We start from the raw sequence: 15971 nt of genomic DNA on the forward strand, positions 1-15971 counted from the left end.
CCGTGCAAGGTTCCTCCCTGTTTTTGAACTCCGCGATGTCCTTGGCCGCGAGCTCGTGAGCAACAGCCACGTCCAGTGTGTGTTTCAAGGTGAGCTTCTCCGTCGTTAGTGAACGTTGTTGAATCTGGACGCAGCGAAGACCGCACACGAAATTGTCTTGTAAGGCTTAATCCAGGAAGGTTCCAAAGTTGCACTGTTAAGATAGACGTCGGAGTTCAGCCATATATACTCATTGGGAGTTTCTCCCTCCTTCTGCATTTTCTTCTAGAACTGATGACGCTCCGACATTGCAAGAGGAGCAGGCGAGAAGTAGTCGTTCAGGTGCTCCTTGATCACTTCATAAGTTTTCTCAAACGGTTTGCCCGACGTCGTTAGTTTCCTCAGTATTGAGTAGGTTTTGGCTTCCATGCTTGTTAGTTATGATGGCTGAGACTTTCTTTTCATCCGGAAGACCAATTTAGCACAAAGTACTCACCTGTCCGTCCGATGTAGGAGGTCCAATCATCCGCTGATTCATCAAAACTGTCGAGCTTACCGTTGAGTGCCGTCGGTACCGGTGCTCCCATCGTGGTTTTGGCGAGGATTCTTGACGTCCGCTTAGCCTCTTTTTCACGGGTGCTCTTCTTCGCTGATTCCGCCGACTGTTGAGAAGGGGAAATGTCACATGGGGCGGAGCACGTACTCAACCGGTCCACAACGTGATTTGTTATGATTGTCGAATGGAATTTATTCGTCTACTTGAGCAAACAAAGACATGAAAGGGGCAGTTACAGGAAGCATAGTGTGACGGTTACAGTAGGGTGGCCATGTTCTTTTTGTTGTGTTGTTTTGCCCCTTGCTCGTTACTTCAATCTTCAGTTAGGCTATACACGAACCTACTTGAAGCTTTTGTCCTCTGAGTACCGCAGCACCCGTACATAGCTTTTGAGTTAATTGCCTCATAAGGCACGAAAGTCCAGCGAAACAAGACGGAAAATAAAAATGTTCACCCGGAGGGCCAGTGTCAGGGTTTCCGAACTGCAAGTAAAGCAGACGACGTCTGCTAGAATAATTATTTTTTGAAATGTTATATCTGAGCAAATGCAGCCAAGTATCACAGCGTAAATATTACTTTCTTTGTTTTCGTTGAAATAGAAAGCAATCTTTAGGGAAAACAAGAAAGTATTGAAGAACAATTTCATTTGGGCGCCAAAACCCAGTGGCTCTGATACAGACGGAGGGATAGCGCCATCTATGCGATGCCTCGCAAAGCAGACGCGATTGTTGCACTTTTCTCCGGGGGATCGTCGTTTGTTCGTACTTTGTGGAAATCAGTTCTCGTTTTCTTTTAACTTCTGATTCACGTATGTTCATGCTCTAAATCTTTCTCATTTTGATTTAAATGGCTTCCGTCACATTCTAGCGAATTTTTAGCTTTCTGCGAAGCGTAGTTTATTTATAAGGGCTAAAAATCTGGGTTTACCTTTCTCAATCGGACTCTGTAGATTGTAACATACACGAAAAGAGGGTACATAGGGTTAAGGTTTCTAAAAAAATATTCTACCTTTACAAATTTTCTTCCGCCCAAAATAAATATAGAAATGATTGTAATAATTGTTGAAACAATCTTTCGAAATTAAGGACGCGTTCTACTAACGAACAATGTGTGCACCACGCAAGAAATCGGTTCCGGAAATCTCATACGTATCATGTGCGGGAACCAACGCTAGCTTGCGCTTGCTAGAACAGCGTCTCATCTGAGACTGGGTGAAAGAAAGCACTGTCGAAGCGAGCGCACGAGCTCAGCCGGACTCAAACCGCGTCTCAAGACGTTCTCGCGCCCCAGCTTTTGCACTACTTCCTTTCACCCAGTTTCAGCTGAGACGCTGCTCTAGCAAGCCGGCCCGTATATATATATATATATCGAGTAGCCGCTAGTCTGGTTCGGTAAAGAAGTTTGCCGGCTCGTTTGCTCGCTCGGTTGCACTAATACTGCGTTTCAAACTCTACGCCTCAGACACTAAGCTTAACGCTGAGCTTCGATGTGTTTCGAAACGAGAGAGGGAGACGAAACAGCGAGGATCAAATCACGCAACGCTCCGCTCGGAACGAAGGAATGAACTTTAATAAAAACAAACTAGGTGTCGCCAAAGGCCACGAATGTGGACTGAAGAGCTCACACGAGAACGAACGCTACACTGTACGCGCTTCGCTTCGACCGCACAGGTAGTGCCATATTGGGGATCGCGACTGCTATGCCGCGACTCTGTTCTGAAACGAAGCTTGGGAGTTTCGGTCACGACCAGCTTTATTAGGGGCGACCGGGTGACACGATGCAGCGCGAGCACGCCGCATTTGCTTTCGATTATTTAGTACTTTCTCTAGTTCGCTGAGCCGCTACCACGTTTTCTGGCACTAGCAGACGCTTTCGCGTGTGTTTCTGTGTGTCCGCTCCACGACCGACGACGTTTTCAGAATGGTCGGCTGTATTTTAAGGACTTTTCTCATCGTTATAGCGATTGTACGTTCGGTAAAGCTGGTCTAGATCATATTCTTCTCTGGTCAAAAAATAACAAACTTCCCCTAAACTTAAACCAAATGCGCTACTATGCGCATCACTGCCTCGCGCCAACCGTCAACCCCTCCAACACCTTTCCTGAATCGAGTGGAGGCCCCAAGAACAGCTCATATCCACCTCCTAGCTTAGGTATCATCATCGAAAGCATTTCGTTTTCCGTCGCTATGCCCAAAACGTCGAGTCCAAAGAAGGTGATTCCTTTGCTTCGTCTTTCGGTCCACAGGAAGAGCCAGTCCCGATGTGCCCAGATTGCTATTCACAGCACTGGTGTTGCCCATCCTGGAGTTTTGCTGCTCGGTATGGGATTCGGGAACCAGGCAACTTGTTGCCTCCCTCGAGTCGGTGCAACGTCGCACTTCCTACCTTATTATGAGGTGCCCGAACATATCGAGCACTGCACCTCCTCCGTTCAGTCGGCAGGGACTCTCTTCAAGATCGACGTCAAGTACCGACCGCGCGGCTCCTAGCCACTTTGCTGCTACCGGACTCCTCGCTTTCTTTTGCCTTCTCCCTGCGGCGTTTTCGCACTGGTGTAATGTGGCCCCTTTTAGCCCGTACGCTTGTCACTAGAACTCTTTCGCAACCCGTGTAATGCAACTTAGAATGTCCCTCCCCCCCCCCCCACACACACACACACTCACACAAACGCCAGTCACCAGTTCATCACCAATCGACAATGTCTCACTTCGAACATTCACCAAGAGCGTCATGGCCCACCTGCGGAACAACTAACTCGATTTTTTTTTTTTTTTTTAAATTTTGATCACGGGAGTGGGCTCCAGCAGGCGGACTGGATGCACCATCCTGTACACTCGCATACCCTATACTGACGCTTAGCTCACAATACTAACTATTCTGCTCCAGAAAACTATTATATAGTGACTCATTTTAAACTATTCTATACACACTATGTACTAGCATTAGCGCCTGCCTATTAAATGCGACAAAAGTCATCTGAAACCAACGTTATTTCCACATGCTCCCATTGTCATCCATAGCAGCTGCCGCGCTTTTGGTGTTGAGCTAGGGCGGCGCCTAGCGGAACACTCGGTCCCTCCAAAACGTTCACGTGATACTTCTTGGCCCGCGCGTTCCCATGGGGAAACGCGGAGTGAGCTGGTCGCTCCTAATAAAGCCGGTCGTGGTTTCGGTACTCTGGGAACATTCACTGATTTTACTCGGAGCATGCTCCTTGATGCTCGATTAGGTGGTTTAGCAAAGGGTATATTGGTCAGGAGATCGAATTAAAGTGACGTTATATCGAGCTTGTTGTTGATCAACGAGTGTATACACTCTGCTTTCTGGCTTTTTTTGGGGGGGTGTCTATTAGTAGACGCCCGATTCAAAGGGAATCGCATGCATGCATACATACATACATACATGCATATATACATACATAGATACATACACATCGCGACACTGTTAGCGCGAACACATCGGCGCATTTTCACATTTTACTTCTAAATAGTATTAGCGAGCACGAAATTTTATCGCTTACATTATAGAACTCAATGAGCTCTTTCCGTAGCAATAAAAACTTGGATGACATTCCTTGGTTTCGAAGAGAAAAACTGGAAAAACCGGCGATCGCTTGTTCGCGCTAACAGTGTCGCGCTCTGTACATACACACATACATACATACATACATACATACATACATGCATGTATGGCGACCCTCACGGTCAGCACAAGGCGGTCTACAAAAGAAAATGAAGAAGAGGCGGGGCTCGCGCGTCGCGGGCACATAAAAAGCAGTTTGAATCCTACCGCTGTCTGTACTGGTTGCTCTCAATCCAGCTCCTACAGATTTGGTGACCCGGACGTGATCAATTTTTGTGAAGCACGGATTCCCGGGTGGCTTTTGTTGTGCAAGTTGGTCGAACAGAGTCCGACGAAACGTTGGTGGTACAAACGGGCGTGAAACGCCGGTTGACGTCTCGCAAGTGACGGTTGTTGGAGAGAGAGGTAGTGGAATGTCAGCGAACTTGAGAGATGCAGAAGAGTCACGAAGGCGTTATAGCTCGGGGTCCTCGTCTTGAGCGGCTGCTAGCTCTTCGAAATCCACTGGATGTTGAACTGAAGTAATGTTTGCTACGCGAGAGAGTGCGTCAGCAGCAGTGTTTTCCTGGCCGCTGACATGTCGGAGATCGACGGTAAACTCTGAGATAAAGCAGAGGTGCCGGATCTCACGCGCGGTGTAGTCGGTGTGGTTTCGATGGAACACAAATGTCAGGGGCTTATGATCGGTCAGAACGTAAAAGTCCCGGCACTCGATGAAGTGGCGAAAGTGTTTGATGGATAGATACACTGCTAGAAGTTCCCGTGCAAAGGTACTATACCTCTGTTCAGCGTCTTTGAGTTTGTGTGAAAAAAATCCGAGTGGCTGCCATCCAGAAACGTTCTGTTGAAGAACCGCGCCGACAGCTACGCTTGATGCGTCTATGAGGAGTCGGAGTGGCGCGTCTGCGGCAGGATGGGTGAGCATTGCGGCGTCAACAAGTGCCTGTTTCGCTAACGAAAAGGCAGACGCTGCACTTTCGCTCCAATTCAGAGACGCCGAGGCTTCCTTTTTGGTGGCGAGCAGGTCAGTTAGAAGTTTTAGTAACTCAGCACACTTTGGCAGGAACCGACGATGGAAGTTTACTAGGCCCAAGAATTCACGCAACTTTTTTAAAGATGTTGGTTGAGGAAAGTCACGAATGGCGGTGACTTTGGTTTCTAAAGGCTTGATGCCTTGTGGGGTGACGAGGTGGCCCAGGAATTCGATGTTGGCTACGCCGAAAAGACATTTGTTGGGGTTGATGACCAAACCGTAGTCGTCAAGCCGGGTGAAAAGGGCGCTCAGATGTTCCTCATGTTCTGTCTTTGATGCGCTGGTGACCAAAAGATCGTCTACACACTAAAAGTTTTTACACCCTTAAGGGTGTACACCAGTTTGTCCCAGGGCTAACACCCTTAGGGTGTTCAGGCAAACACCCTTTATAATGGGTGCTTGCCAAACACCCCTGGTAGAGGGTGCTTGCCGTAAAATGGGCGCCCCCTGGGGTGGCCCAGTGGATGCTGGGCCACCCCAGCCAATCCAGTGCCGGGAGAGTATCATGCAACGTTTTGGTTATGTGGAGTTCAAGCTCACATGACACTCTGCCGATGCTGGATTGGCCGGTAGCGTCTGCCGCACTCGGACGAAAGCTGAAATGAAGCATAGGCCCTAGTAAAAATTTTATAGGCATGTGTCCAATACACATACCAGAAATTCTAAATTGTACGAAAATCATATAAAGTATTGGATATTCTTATCATGATTCTCAGCTTATCATGTTTACTAAACACATTTACTTTTTTTCACCTGGGGGGGTATTGCCAAATCACATACAAGGCACATGATAAAGAAAGAACGAGTCACATTGAACGCAACTCACTTCATGAAGTAATACAAAAGAGCTACTTGCAAGCCACATCATAAGCCTGAGGGCAACTGGTAGTGCTTCCGGTGCCGCCCTTTCTCGAACTTCAAGTGAGCAAGCAGTGGCCCCAAGCATCGTACTGCACGGCTAAACCATAGTTATAAACATAATGGGCTTTTACAAATGAAGCATGTGGAGCTTTCCTGTTTGGAGATCAAGTGCCAAGTTTTGTCTCAGAGGATTGCAGGAAACACGCTTCACTCATCTCCTTAAGCATATCTATTTACTAATTGGAAGCATGGCGGTCTAGCCCTTGACTGAACCACAGCAGTATTTCAGTAAGTGAAGCTCATTATGACATCAATTAGAATGTGTAAAATTGAACATTTATTGTGCCCTAAAAGACAAACGAAAAAAAAAATACAATGTATGCCATTCCTTGACATAAACAATGCTATCTGCCAACATGTAATGAAAAATATCACAGAAATCTCAAGTACAAAGAAAATTATAAAGTTTTGGAAAGTGACTAGGAATGAGGAACCCCCGTACAGATAAATTATACCTCACCTACAGGAGGTCGGCATAAGTTATACATTTAAAGACAGAAAAAGAAAACATGCCTCCATAAAACATTCTATCATTTGTTCTGTAAGCAAAATAAAAATTAACCTGATAATACTGTCGCGAAAAGTGCAATATCCACATAGAGGGTGTTTCACGAAAAGTGGACAAATTCGATATTGCGAAAACTATGGGTCGCAACAAAAAAAAGGCTTGTGTCATTCTGGTCCTGGACGAGGAGCCTAGTTAGGAAAATGATTAAAGTCCGGGATAATTAGATTGTTAATTATTTTTGAGTAACTAACTTTTTAATATTGTGTTTTAGGTTATGGTTTTAATTAGAAAATTGCTCAGCATCATTGAAAAACACTAGATCAACATATTGCACAACAACAGAAGGCGTGCACAGCATTTTACGGCTTTCTGAAAAACAGTACAAATTCGACGGGTTTTTAAGTTTCGTTTTGCAATTGGAGCACATCTCGGCCCCGATTGCACCGCGCCCCATGGAGAAATGGCGCAAGCAACCTCTGCTGCGATGTCCTTGCGCAACGCAGCAGAGGCTGGTTGCACCATTTCTCCACGGGGCATGGTGCCGTCGAGGTCGAGATGCGCTCCAATAGCAAACCGAAACTTAAAAACCTATCCCATTTGTGAGGTTTTTCAGAAAGTCGTAAGATGCTGCACGTGCCTTCTATTGTTGTGTAATATGTTGATCTAGTGTTTTTCAATGATGCTGAGCAATTTTCTAATTGAAACCATAACCTAAAACACAATACTAAAAAGTCAGTTACTCAAAAATAATTAACAATCTAATTATCTCGGACTTCAAAAGTTTTCCTAAATAGGCCTCGAGCCCAGGGCCAAAACGACACAAGCCTTCGAGCAGTTTTTGCAATATTGAATTTGTCCACCTTTCGTGAAACACCCTGTATAACCTCCTGAGACCCTGCGTCCACCAGTGTAAACATTGGGTTTTGAATTGTAAGAAGAAGAAAAAAAAAAAAAAAACTTCGTTGCACACAGAAAAGGACGCCTGTCCACCGTCATGGACGTAGTCTGTGCTGCCATCTGGAGGAGTGTTGAGCAAACAGCACTGAAAACTTGTTGCTTGCTGTTAAAAATGGCGACCTGCAGCACTCGCATGTTCTACGGGCGACGCCAAGGTATGTAATCAGTTTATGTGATTTACACAAACGGAGGCTGTGTTAATTTATATTTCTAGAGTTCTTGAAAGTTCACAGATGGTCACTAATGCTTAATATTTTCAACAGTATTAGCAAGGGTTATAGTAGTCCCTTGTCAAACTGTCTACGTGGGTGGACGCTGGGACCCAAAACTTATGACACGAATTTCGCGATGATCATGTTTTGCTCGCACCAATCTGAAACACTCGCGAAGTGAAAACAATTGGTTTGATTGATTGTGCTCGATTTTCAGGACTAACAAGTCAGGCTGATGCCATTTTAGAAAGTTTGTGCGGTGCCACAGGTTCCGCGCAAGAGAGTCAAGCCACTGCCGAACTCGCCAGTCCAGACGGCGCAGGCACTTCACGTGCCAAAGAAAGAAGACGTCAAGAATGCTACACAGTGCAGGAACCCTGGCTCCTCAAAGAAAACTCAGCACCATTGCACGTCCTGTGAAATCTACCTCTGCACTGAAACTGACTGGCACTGCTTCTTTGATTTTCGTACCAATAAATGAGCCTCATTTCTCTGCCGGTATCACTCCAGTTTTGCTATTCTTCCCAAAACCTATTTTGTAAAAATTAACTTATAAAATGTTGAATAAAATATGTGTTCATTTTCCTTACTTGAACTGTAAAGCCCCACTGTCCCGTGGGTGGACATCCATTTTTACAGAGCCTGCAAACTAACACCGTAAAAAAAAAAAAAAAAAAGAAAAAGCTCAAACTGAACCGTAACGAAGCAGTTAATGCGCGTGTGGTTGAAGCACAAATCATTGCTTCAACCATGCACGTGCCTGCAAACTTTGTTTAAAAATTTAATTACCACTGCCCTTGGAGTTGTGTGGCTCATGCCGAGAAAAAGCCTCTCCAGAGTGACGAGCATGTTGAAGGCCTTCCGTTCATATTGTATACTGAACAACCAATAGGCTGCCAACAACATACACAGCCCCTCCTCGGCATTTGGAACGGAGAACAACCTCTCACGATCAACAACCAGGTGAAAGAAGTCTGCATCCTCTAAGTCTTGCCCGCTGTACAGGACACACGGTGTCGGTGGGATGTTTTCATCCTGCGTTAGGTAAAAGGAAAAGGCACAACATATTTTAATGTAGAAGGCCAAAACATGTTTGCTCTTGTCAACTGCTATTATTCACTCCAGTTCAGGCCATGAGCATTGCTTATGTTTAAATAAGTAACCGGCATCTGCAACAATGTAAAATGAATGAGGAAATTACAATTGGGGAAACATCACGACATGAAAATATTGCGATATAAGCTTAGAGATATATTTTAGTATCTCTATTTCAGTATGAAGATGCATTTGTGAAACCTATTTGCATTTCAATAGTGAGATACTTTTCCGATGCATTATGATACGCTGCTAGACTTATTTATTGTTGGAAATGAGTACAGGTCTGGAGATAAAAAAAATAAAAGTCACGCCAAAAATCTGACGCATCACTGGTTCGTTTTCACCATGAGAGTGATTTTTTGCTTTGCTATCACATCTCACTTTTACAGTGGCCTGGTTTCTTTATGCGGACAGCAGCCTTCCTGTGTACATTTGAGGTTATTGTTTGGATAAGAGGACACCAACAAATGCACAGATGAGAAACAATACGTGCAGAAGGAAGAGAAGACAAAAAGCAGGGATGTTTGCGCAGACGCGCTTTGTCAGGCAGTGTCATCGGTCGTCAGCGCTCATTGGGTGCAATAATGGGTTCTTATCGGTATCAGCGAACATAGCCAAGGGCAGACAAGTTTCAAGGAGAAAAAAGGGGGCAAACACCGACAGAAGGCAGGCAGCTCAGGTGCTACAATCTATGTCTGCCACGGACGCACCCTGCTTACCTCGCCACCCCGCATTTATGAACCGTACAGGGCTACCGACTGACCATAACGGTACATGCTATTATTTGTTCGTTGGCCAATGTTAATTTTTTTGCTTCCTCCTCTACACTAAAAAAACCCAAAGATGAAGGTTCCAGAAAACAGCAAACATAACAATGTCTCGTATGTAGTTGTATAAATTAATTTTCACGAGCTACATTTACATTTTATGTGCAGTCGCTGGCCATATCTCTCCCGTCCGAACACCAACCGGAGCAGTGAAAATCCAGCATGAGGCACGTTGAGCATGGCTGTGTTTTGGAAGCCAGACTATTAGGTTTTTGGCGTTTCAGCCATTGTACCCGAAACTTGGTTCGCCTCAAATTTTTACTTTATATCTCTGTAATTTAGGTGGCCATTATCTCTTGAGCGTTACAGAAGTATTTGGGGCCTGGTGGGCCTAATGTTTGGGACACCCCATTAACAAAAGGGGCCAGGTGAACAAGCTGCTATTGAACTGTTGGAAGCCAGTTAACACGCTACACTGTCTCTGTATTGAAAACCCTAGAAAGATCAGCATGCCTGCCGCCTTCCAGCCTTCATTGGTTTTTCAGGACTTGTATTCATGTGCATTTCACATGTTTGTTTCCTTTGACATCAACATGGTCACTAATATGTATTCAGAAGGCTCCAATTCTAGCCCCTGCGGGCACTATGAAAAAACATACCGTGAAAACAAAAAAAAAACGAACACTCTACCCACAAAAAACAACAAAAAAACCTCTTTAGTTAGCATTTATTTAACCCTGCTACATTGAAGGTAGGCTGGAACTTTGTTCTTGCTAGCATCAACTTTCGCAAAAATATAGTGAAATAACTTACATCTTCTTGCACGAACATTAGGGGCAGTGATGTTGACTCCTTGACGTTCAGTGCCAAAATGCGCAGAGTTGCAACAGTCAGGATGTCTGAAAAACACCAACAACATTTGTGCAAGATATCAAATACATTTTTGTACTCTTCGTTGCACGTGTCCTGGACGGTTTCAGAAAAAAAATGTATGCATTGTTCTGCTTATCTTCCAGTAGGATCAGTGACAATGAGGGAACTTCAGACAAATACTAAGATGTTCACTTGGCCAAGCCTGTCCCCACTAAAAGAAAAGAAGGCAACACACCAGAACGACCTAAATGGGTGCAACATAATATTATAGATAAGCCATTGGACATGTCACCAAATGGTATGAAACAATTCAAATCACCACGGGGAAATAACCTTGGGAGTATGATACAAACTCCCAAAGTTATTCCCCATACACTGGTGTGCAGCCCAAATGTCTGTCCTCTACGGCCCTCCACCACGCTGCCTGCACCTTGGCAGAGGGTTCTCCTCTGCCAAGGCGCTGCGCATGTACAGCTGCAGCAGAAAAAGATTAGCACGAGCGACCAACGACCAGAGCGGCAAAATTGCAGCACGTAGCACTATTGTTTCCGAGCGCGCTGATAGCGAGAGTGCCAGTCACGTTCCATCTTTCAATACAGGGGAGGCCAGCACAAAGCAGCCCACCCTAAAGGCCGCATTTTGAAAGCTATAGTTTCGCTTACTTCTCAGCCGAGCAATGCGCCAACGTGGTTGCACACATAAACTCGGTTATTTTTTTTACAGTGGAGCTGTTAGCGGCTAGTTTCCCCAGGGTCGTGTCAGTCCTCAAATAACCCGATGACACAGAACTCTGGACAGCTACCGCCATATATAGGAGACGGCAGCAACCATCATAGATGGCCGCAACCTTTCCACTCTGGCTTGCCGACTAGCGATCGGCCATTACTTCATTCCCACCATAGTGCAGCTCCGCTAGTCTTCCTTCCTCAACAAAAGAGAAAGACTGAAAGTGTTTTGTTTGTTTTTTTACTATCTTTTCCCATGCATGCATTGAATGGTGGTATTTTATCGCTTGGTCGAAAAGCCTCCCTTGCGCAGCGGTTTTCTTACTGTACTCACGCCGTGTCCTGAGCCTCCCCAGATCCATGTGCGGTGCTGCTTGCAGTGTAAGTAGGACATGCTCCTGGCAGTCGATCGCCTTCTTTGTGGCCAACAGAACGATCTTGTCAATCCCTTTTGCGACTTTGTCGGCCAGGTTCATCTTCGTGAGCCTCTCGAAATCTTTAGCGAACTTCACAAAAGAAAATATAAAAATTGAAAGTTCAGGAAATATGCCACGGCATTTCTTTAATAAAATTTACAAAGAAATTGGCACTTGTTCATTAATTTAAATAAGGGAAACAAGAAACAACGCCTAAATTCAGATTTTACTGGCACTACCATTTACCGAGTCTAGGCCAACTCACCGAAAGCCAACTCATCGACGGTAAACTCGTCAGCAGCCCACAGTGTCGAATAGGCCGAATCGTCATAAGGCAAATCGTCGAAGAAAAATTAGTCGAAGACGCCAACTGGTCGCCGCTGTTTCAAAGCCATAATATATAATTTTGTCCTGAAATGTTAAAGCAAATCCTGCCCTATAGTAATGCGTAATATCGCCGTATCGTAATAAACATCCAGTGCGCTCTTTGTTGTCGAAGATAACAACTTGCAGCTTTCTCCACTTTCACGGTGCAGTGGGGGACAGTTACTACGTCGCGTGTGCATCACTGTGGCACGTGTGAGTTTGCTTGGCCTACCCGTCCACGCTGCTTCGCGGCAACAGTCCGCAGCGGCTCATTACAAAAAGTAATAAAGAAAACTAGCAAAAGGACAATCCCGAAATTTACATTTCTAAACTTGTCTCAAGGTACTGTCCTAAAACCTAAAAAGACCGCTGTCCCTAGTCCAAACACAAATAAAAATTTAGATCAAAAGATAACAAGGAACCATGAACTTTTACCTGGGACCGTCATTTAACCCATTCGAGGAATCGGCCTCGAATGGGTTAAATGACAGTCCCAGGTTGCCTTTCGACAAGTTGCCTTTTGATGAATTGTCCTACAACAAATTGGCCTATACTACGAATTGACTGTCGATGAGTCGGCTTTCAGCGAGTTGGCCGAATCCCCCATTTACCACAACTTGAAGGTGTGGGAAGGGCTTTAGGAACAAACATACGAACACACAATACGCAAGTTTCTTTTTTTAGTAACATTATTTTTTTTAACTTCCCTTTGCTTCTGAAGTTCTTAATATGTCTATTGACTTGCCAAGCAAGTCTTGCAAGAGTGCAGAGAAATAATTGGTACTACAGACATCACGCTGATGAAATATCAAACCTTCTTCTTCACATGCAATCTCTTACTCTTTTCTTTCGGACCCTCGAGTCCTTTTCATGCAGTATGGCATAGAGTTGATAGGATCTCCAAACCTGGCCTGTGAACCATAGCTTCCAACTAAGTCGTTGGTCGCTGCATTAGCTAGGATGTTGCTAACACTCAACAGGCTCCCTCGCTTGGCTGCTCTGCCTTGAAATCGCATTGCCTTGTCGCCTGTCTCCTCTTAATCCGGTTTTTCATTTCCATTACCTATTTTTATCTGTACCACTGTATTTTTTATTGCTTATAAATGTTTCTATTCTCTTCTGCACACGCCGCTTCGCGTGTCGTTCCGCGGGTGAGTACTACCATTGCTACTGATTCCTATCGTGCTGTTAGCTGTTCATTTTTGGTTCATTTGACCCAGGTGTAGTCGAGAGGAGCCGTTTATGAACACCCGCACCCATGTCATAGGGGTAGGCAGAGCTCTGAATCAACAATCACGACGCGAGAGCCGAGTGCGGTGCGAGTCAACAAAGCGAGTGCAGGTGGCTCAATCGCACTCGGCTCTCGCGTCGCTTAGTTGACTGGCACTGTAGCATGTGCCTTCAATACCGCTTACTTGAGTAAGATACAGCCCGCCGCTTTGCTGTCACGAATCATTTGTCTGAATGCCTGCGAAACCGTAACACTGTTCGGCATGTCCAACTTTGCAGCGCCTCACAACTGCACGCAGTTGTCTTCACCCAAACGCTTCGCAGGACGCTGTCTTTTGGGAAGCAGTGCCAGGAAACATGCCGTCCGCCGGCAGTACTGTTTGTACAGCCTGGCACACAGCAAACTGTACTATGAGGGCATGTTACTGCTGAAGGTGACCTAAAGAAATAAAATACCTTGAGCTGACATCTTGACTAGAGAAATAAAATTATCGAAGGAACTACGAGTTTCAAGATGACTGCCTGGGAGGCAGCACACCTCTGCACTTGAAAAGGGGTGCTTTTAACTGACAACCGCTTAGCAAGTAGTTTAAGAAGGCATACTATAAGCGCACACAAGCCGCGATGTTGGGCCGCCCGGCGCTTGCGAAGGGCTCGCGCCGCTGAGCGCAGTTTGTCAGGCACCGCAGCGTTGGATATGACAAACGGTGCTACGGCTTTGCAGGCATTCGGACAAATGATTCGCGGCAACTTATCTCTGCACTTGAAAAAGGGCGTTGGCAAATGACAACCGCTTAAAAGAAAGATTATGAAGGCATGCCATAGGCACATTCAAGTTGCGACATTGAGCCGTCGGCATTTGCAAAGGGATCGCACCGCAGCGCGCAGTTGTCAAACGCCACAGCGTTGCATATGCCTCAGCTTTGCAAACATTCGGACAAATGGTTCGCAGCGACAAAGCAGCTTGCTGTATCTTGGTCAAGCAAGCGGCACCCGAAGGCATACGCTGCACTGCGAGTCAACGGAGCAGGCGCGGGCGGCTAAATCACAGCGCACTCTGCTCTCGCGTCGCAATTCTTGATTTAGAGTCTGCCTACCCCTATGACATCTGCGTGGGTGTTCATAAACGGCTCCTCACGACTGCACGCGGGTCAAGTGAACCAAAATGAACAGCTAACAGCACGACAGGAACCAGTAGCAACGATAACACTCACCCGGAGAACGACACGCGAAGCGGCCTGTTGTTCGTCAGCACTCCCGTCGAAAAAGGCATAATAAAGACAAAAACTATATATATGCAAAAAATACTGCGCACAGAAGAAAATAGAAACACTTAGAACCAATAAATATACACTTGAACATATAAAAATAGGTAATGAAATCAAAAAACAAGATTATGAGGAGACGAGCGACGAGGCAATGCGATCTCAAGGCAGAGTGGCCAGGCCAGGGACAGTCTCTCCCACAATTCCTCGCGCGCGGGCCAGGGCGCTTGGGGGATTTCGCAAAAGGGCTATTGAACGAGGAAATGCACAGAATGCGTCCGGTTCTCTGTGCAACTTTTTTTTTCCTCAATAATCTTATTAACAGCTTTTTAGAAGTCACAAAAAAAGGGTTTCATCTTTTTGCTTTTTTTAATATTGACTGTGTGCCTTCAATGACCCACGACTTTGATTAAATTTGGTGGTTGTGTCTAAACCTTAGAAAACAGCCCGTGATCACAAAGAGAGAGAGCGCAACTCGAACCGGCCAGTTCTCGTGGCGGTCCTCGGGCGGAAAGAAACTGAATTTTGAGCCTCAAATTCTGTTCTGGGCAGTTGGGTTCTCATAAGCCATGTACAACTAAAAACATCGGCGAGCATAAACACCCTGTCAGTGTCCCTTCAATAAGAGTTTCTGTATTCAAACAAGAGTACAAAAAAAAAGTCAACAACACCTTCGTATTCAATAAAGCGGAAGAGTAGCAGCAATGACTCACTCGCTGAGAGTCCATCAGGTATGGGTACCTTGTCCTAACAGCATCAATGCCCATTTGTGCCATGTCAGAGAGCCTCTTCCTCGCAGTGAGAGTCATCCTTTCATGGATTCCTTTTTCATCAGGAGCTGCCTTTCGTCCTTCTCGTATAAGCCATTCCTCATGGGCGATCAGGCTGGCTTCGTCCTCTCCAGCCAAAGCCGAAGCAGTGATGTTCTTGAGAGGCATGATCGAAAGGGCGCGATTTAGACATGAATATTCATTAACAGAAGGACAACAACTGACTACCTTTTTAGTGCTTGATGCTCTTAGCATGCCAAAATTTCTGATAAGGTAAAATTGAATTCAATCATTTGACCTAACATTGCCCAAGGCATTACCCTACGGGAGCACAAACAGTAGAAAACACACAATATAAAAAAGGAAACAGTCCAGATAAAAATATATAACATATTTCCTTGCACCTTGCTCAATAAATGCACCCCCAACTTTGTATCACGAGGTGGGAACGTTCAAATTTTTTTATGCGCCACTTTGAGCGATAAACAGCTAGACGATCATGGGAAGGAACGACCTCCATCTCCAGGTGACCAAGCCAAGCCGGGGTCGTGGGAAGAAATGAACCTTCCGCCATTTTGCAATAAGCTTTTTTCCGAATCGGGGCGGCCCCTGGTGAGGAGATGCCAAGAAATGAATTCCGGGTACTAGCGGGCCATTTAGTTCCGGCTTCAGATATTTGCCATGATTATTGTGTCATAATGGAACTCGCTACT

At 45.5% G+C, this 15971-nt stretch overlaps 2 protein-coding genes across 3 annotated transcripts; one reads left to right on the forward strand and one right to left on the reverse strand.

The window, feature by feature from the left end:
• Positions 1-7520: 7520 nt before the first annotated feature.
• Positions 7521-15772, reverse strand: LOC115315966. 2 transcript variants are annotated; one of them, XM_040218158.1, is made up of 4 exons: positions 15202-15772; positions 11546-11717; positions 10427-10512; positions 7521-8783 (listed from the first exon to the last, which is right to left on the reverse strand). In XM_040218158.1, the coding sequence occupies exons 1-4, from the start codon at positions 15511-15513 to the stop codon at positions 8493-8495; spliced, it is 861 nt and encodes a 286-aa protein (XP_040074092.1). In that variant the 5' UTR covers positions 15514-15772; the 3' UTR covers positions 7521-8492. The 2 variants fall into 2 exon arrangements, with proteins under 2 accessions (XP_040074092.1, XP_042144832.1); XM_042288898.1 differs by lacking the exon at positions 15202-15772 and adding an exon at positions 12834-12994.
• LOC115331461 lies at positions 7574-8249 on the forward strand. The gene is made up of 2 exons (XM_040218159.2): positions 7574-7691; positions 7966-8249. Exons 1-2 carry the CDS (start codon positions 7574-7576, stop codon positions 8166-8168), a joined length of 321 nt encoding a protein of 106 aa, XP_040074093.1. The 3' UTR covers positions 8169-8249.
• Positions 15773-15971: the final 199 nt, after the last annotated feature.

This window comes from Ixodes scapularis, unplaced genomic scaffold (genome assembly GCF_016920785.2).
Source record: "Ixodes scapularis isolate PalLabHiFi unplaced genomic scaffold, ASM1692078v2 PGA_scaffold0__279_contigs__length_252992795, whole genome shotgun sequence".
NCBI classification, from domain to species: domain Eukaryota; kingdom Metazoa; phylum Arthropoda; class Arachnida; order Ixodida; family Ixodidae; genus Ixodes; species Ixodes scapularis.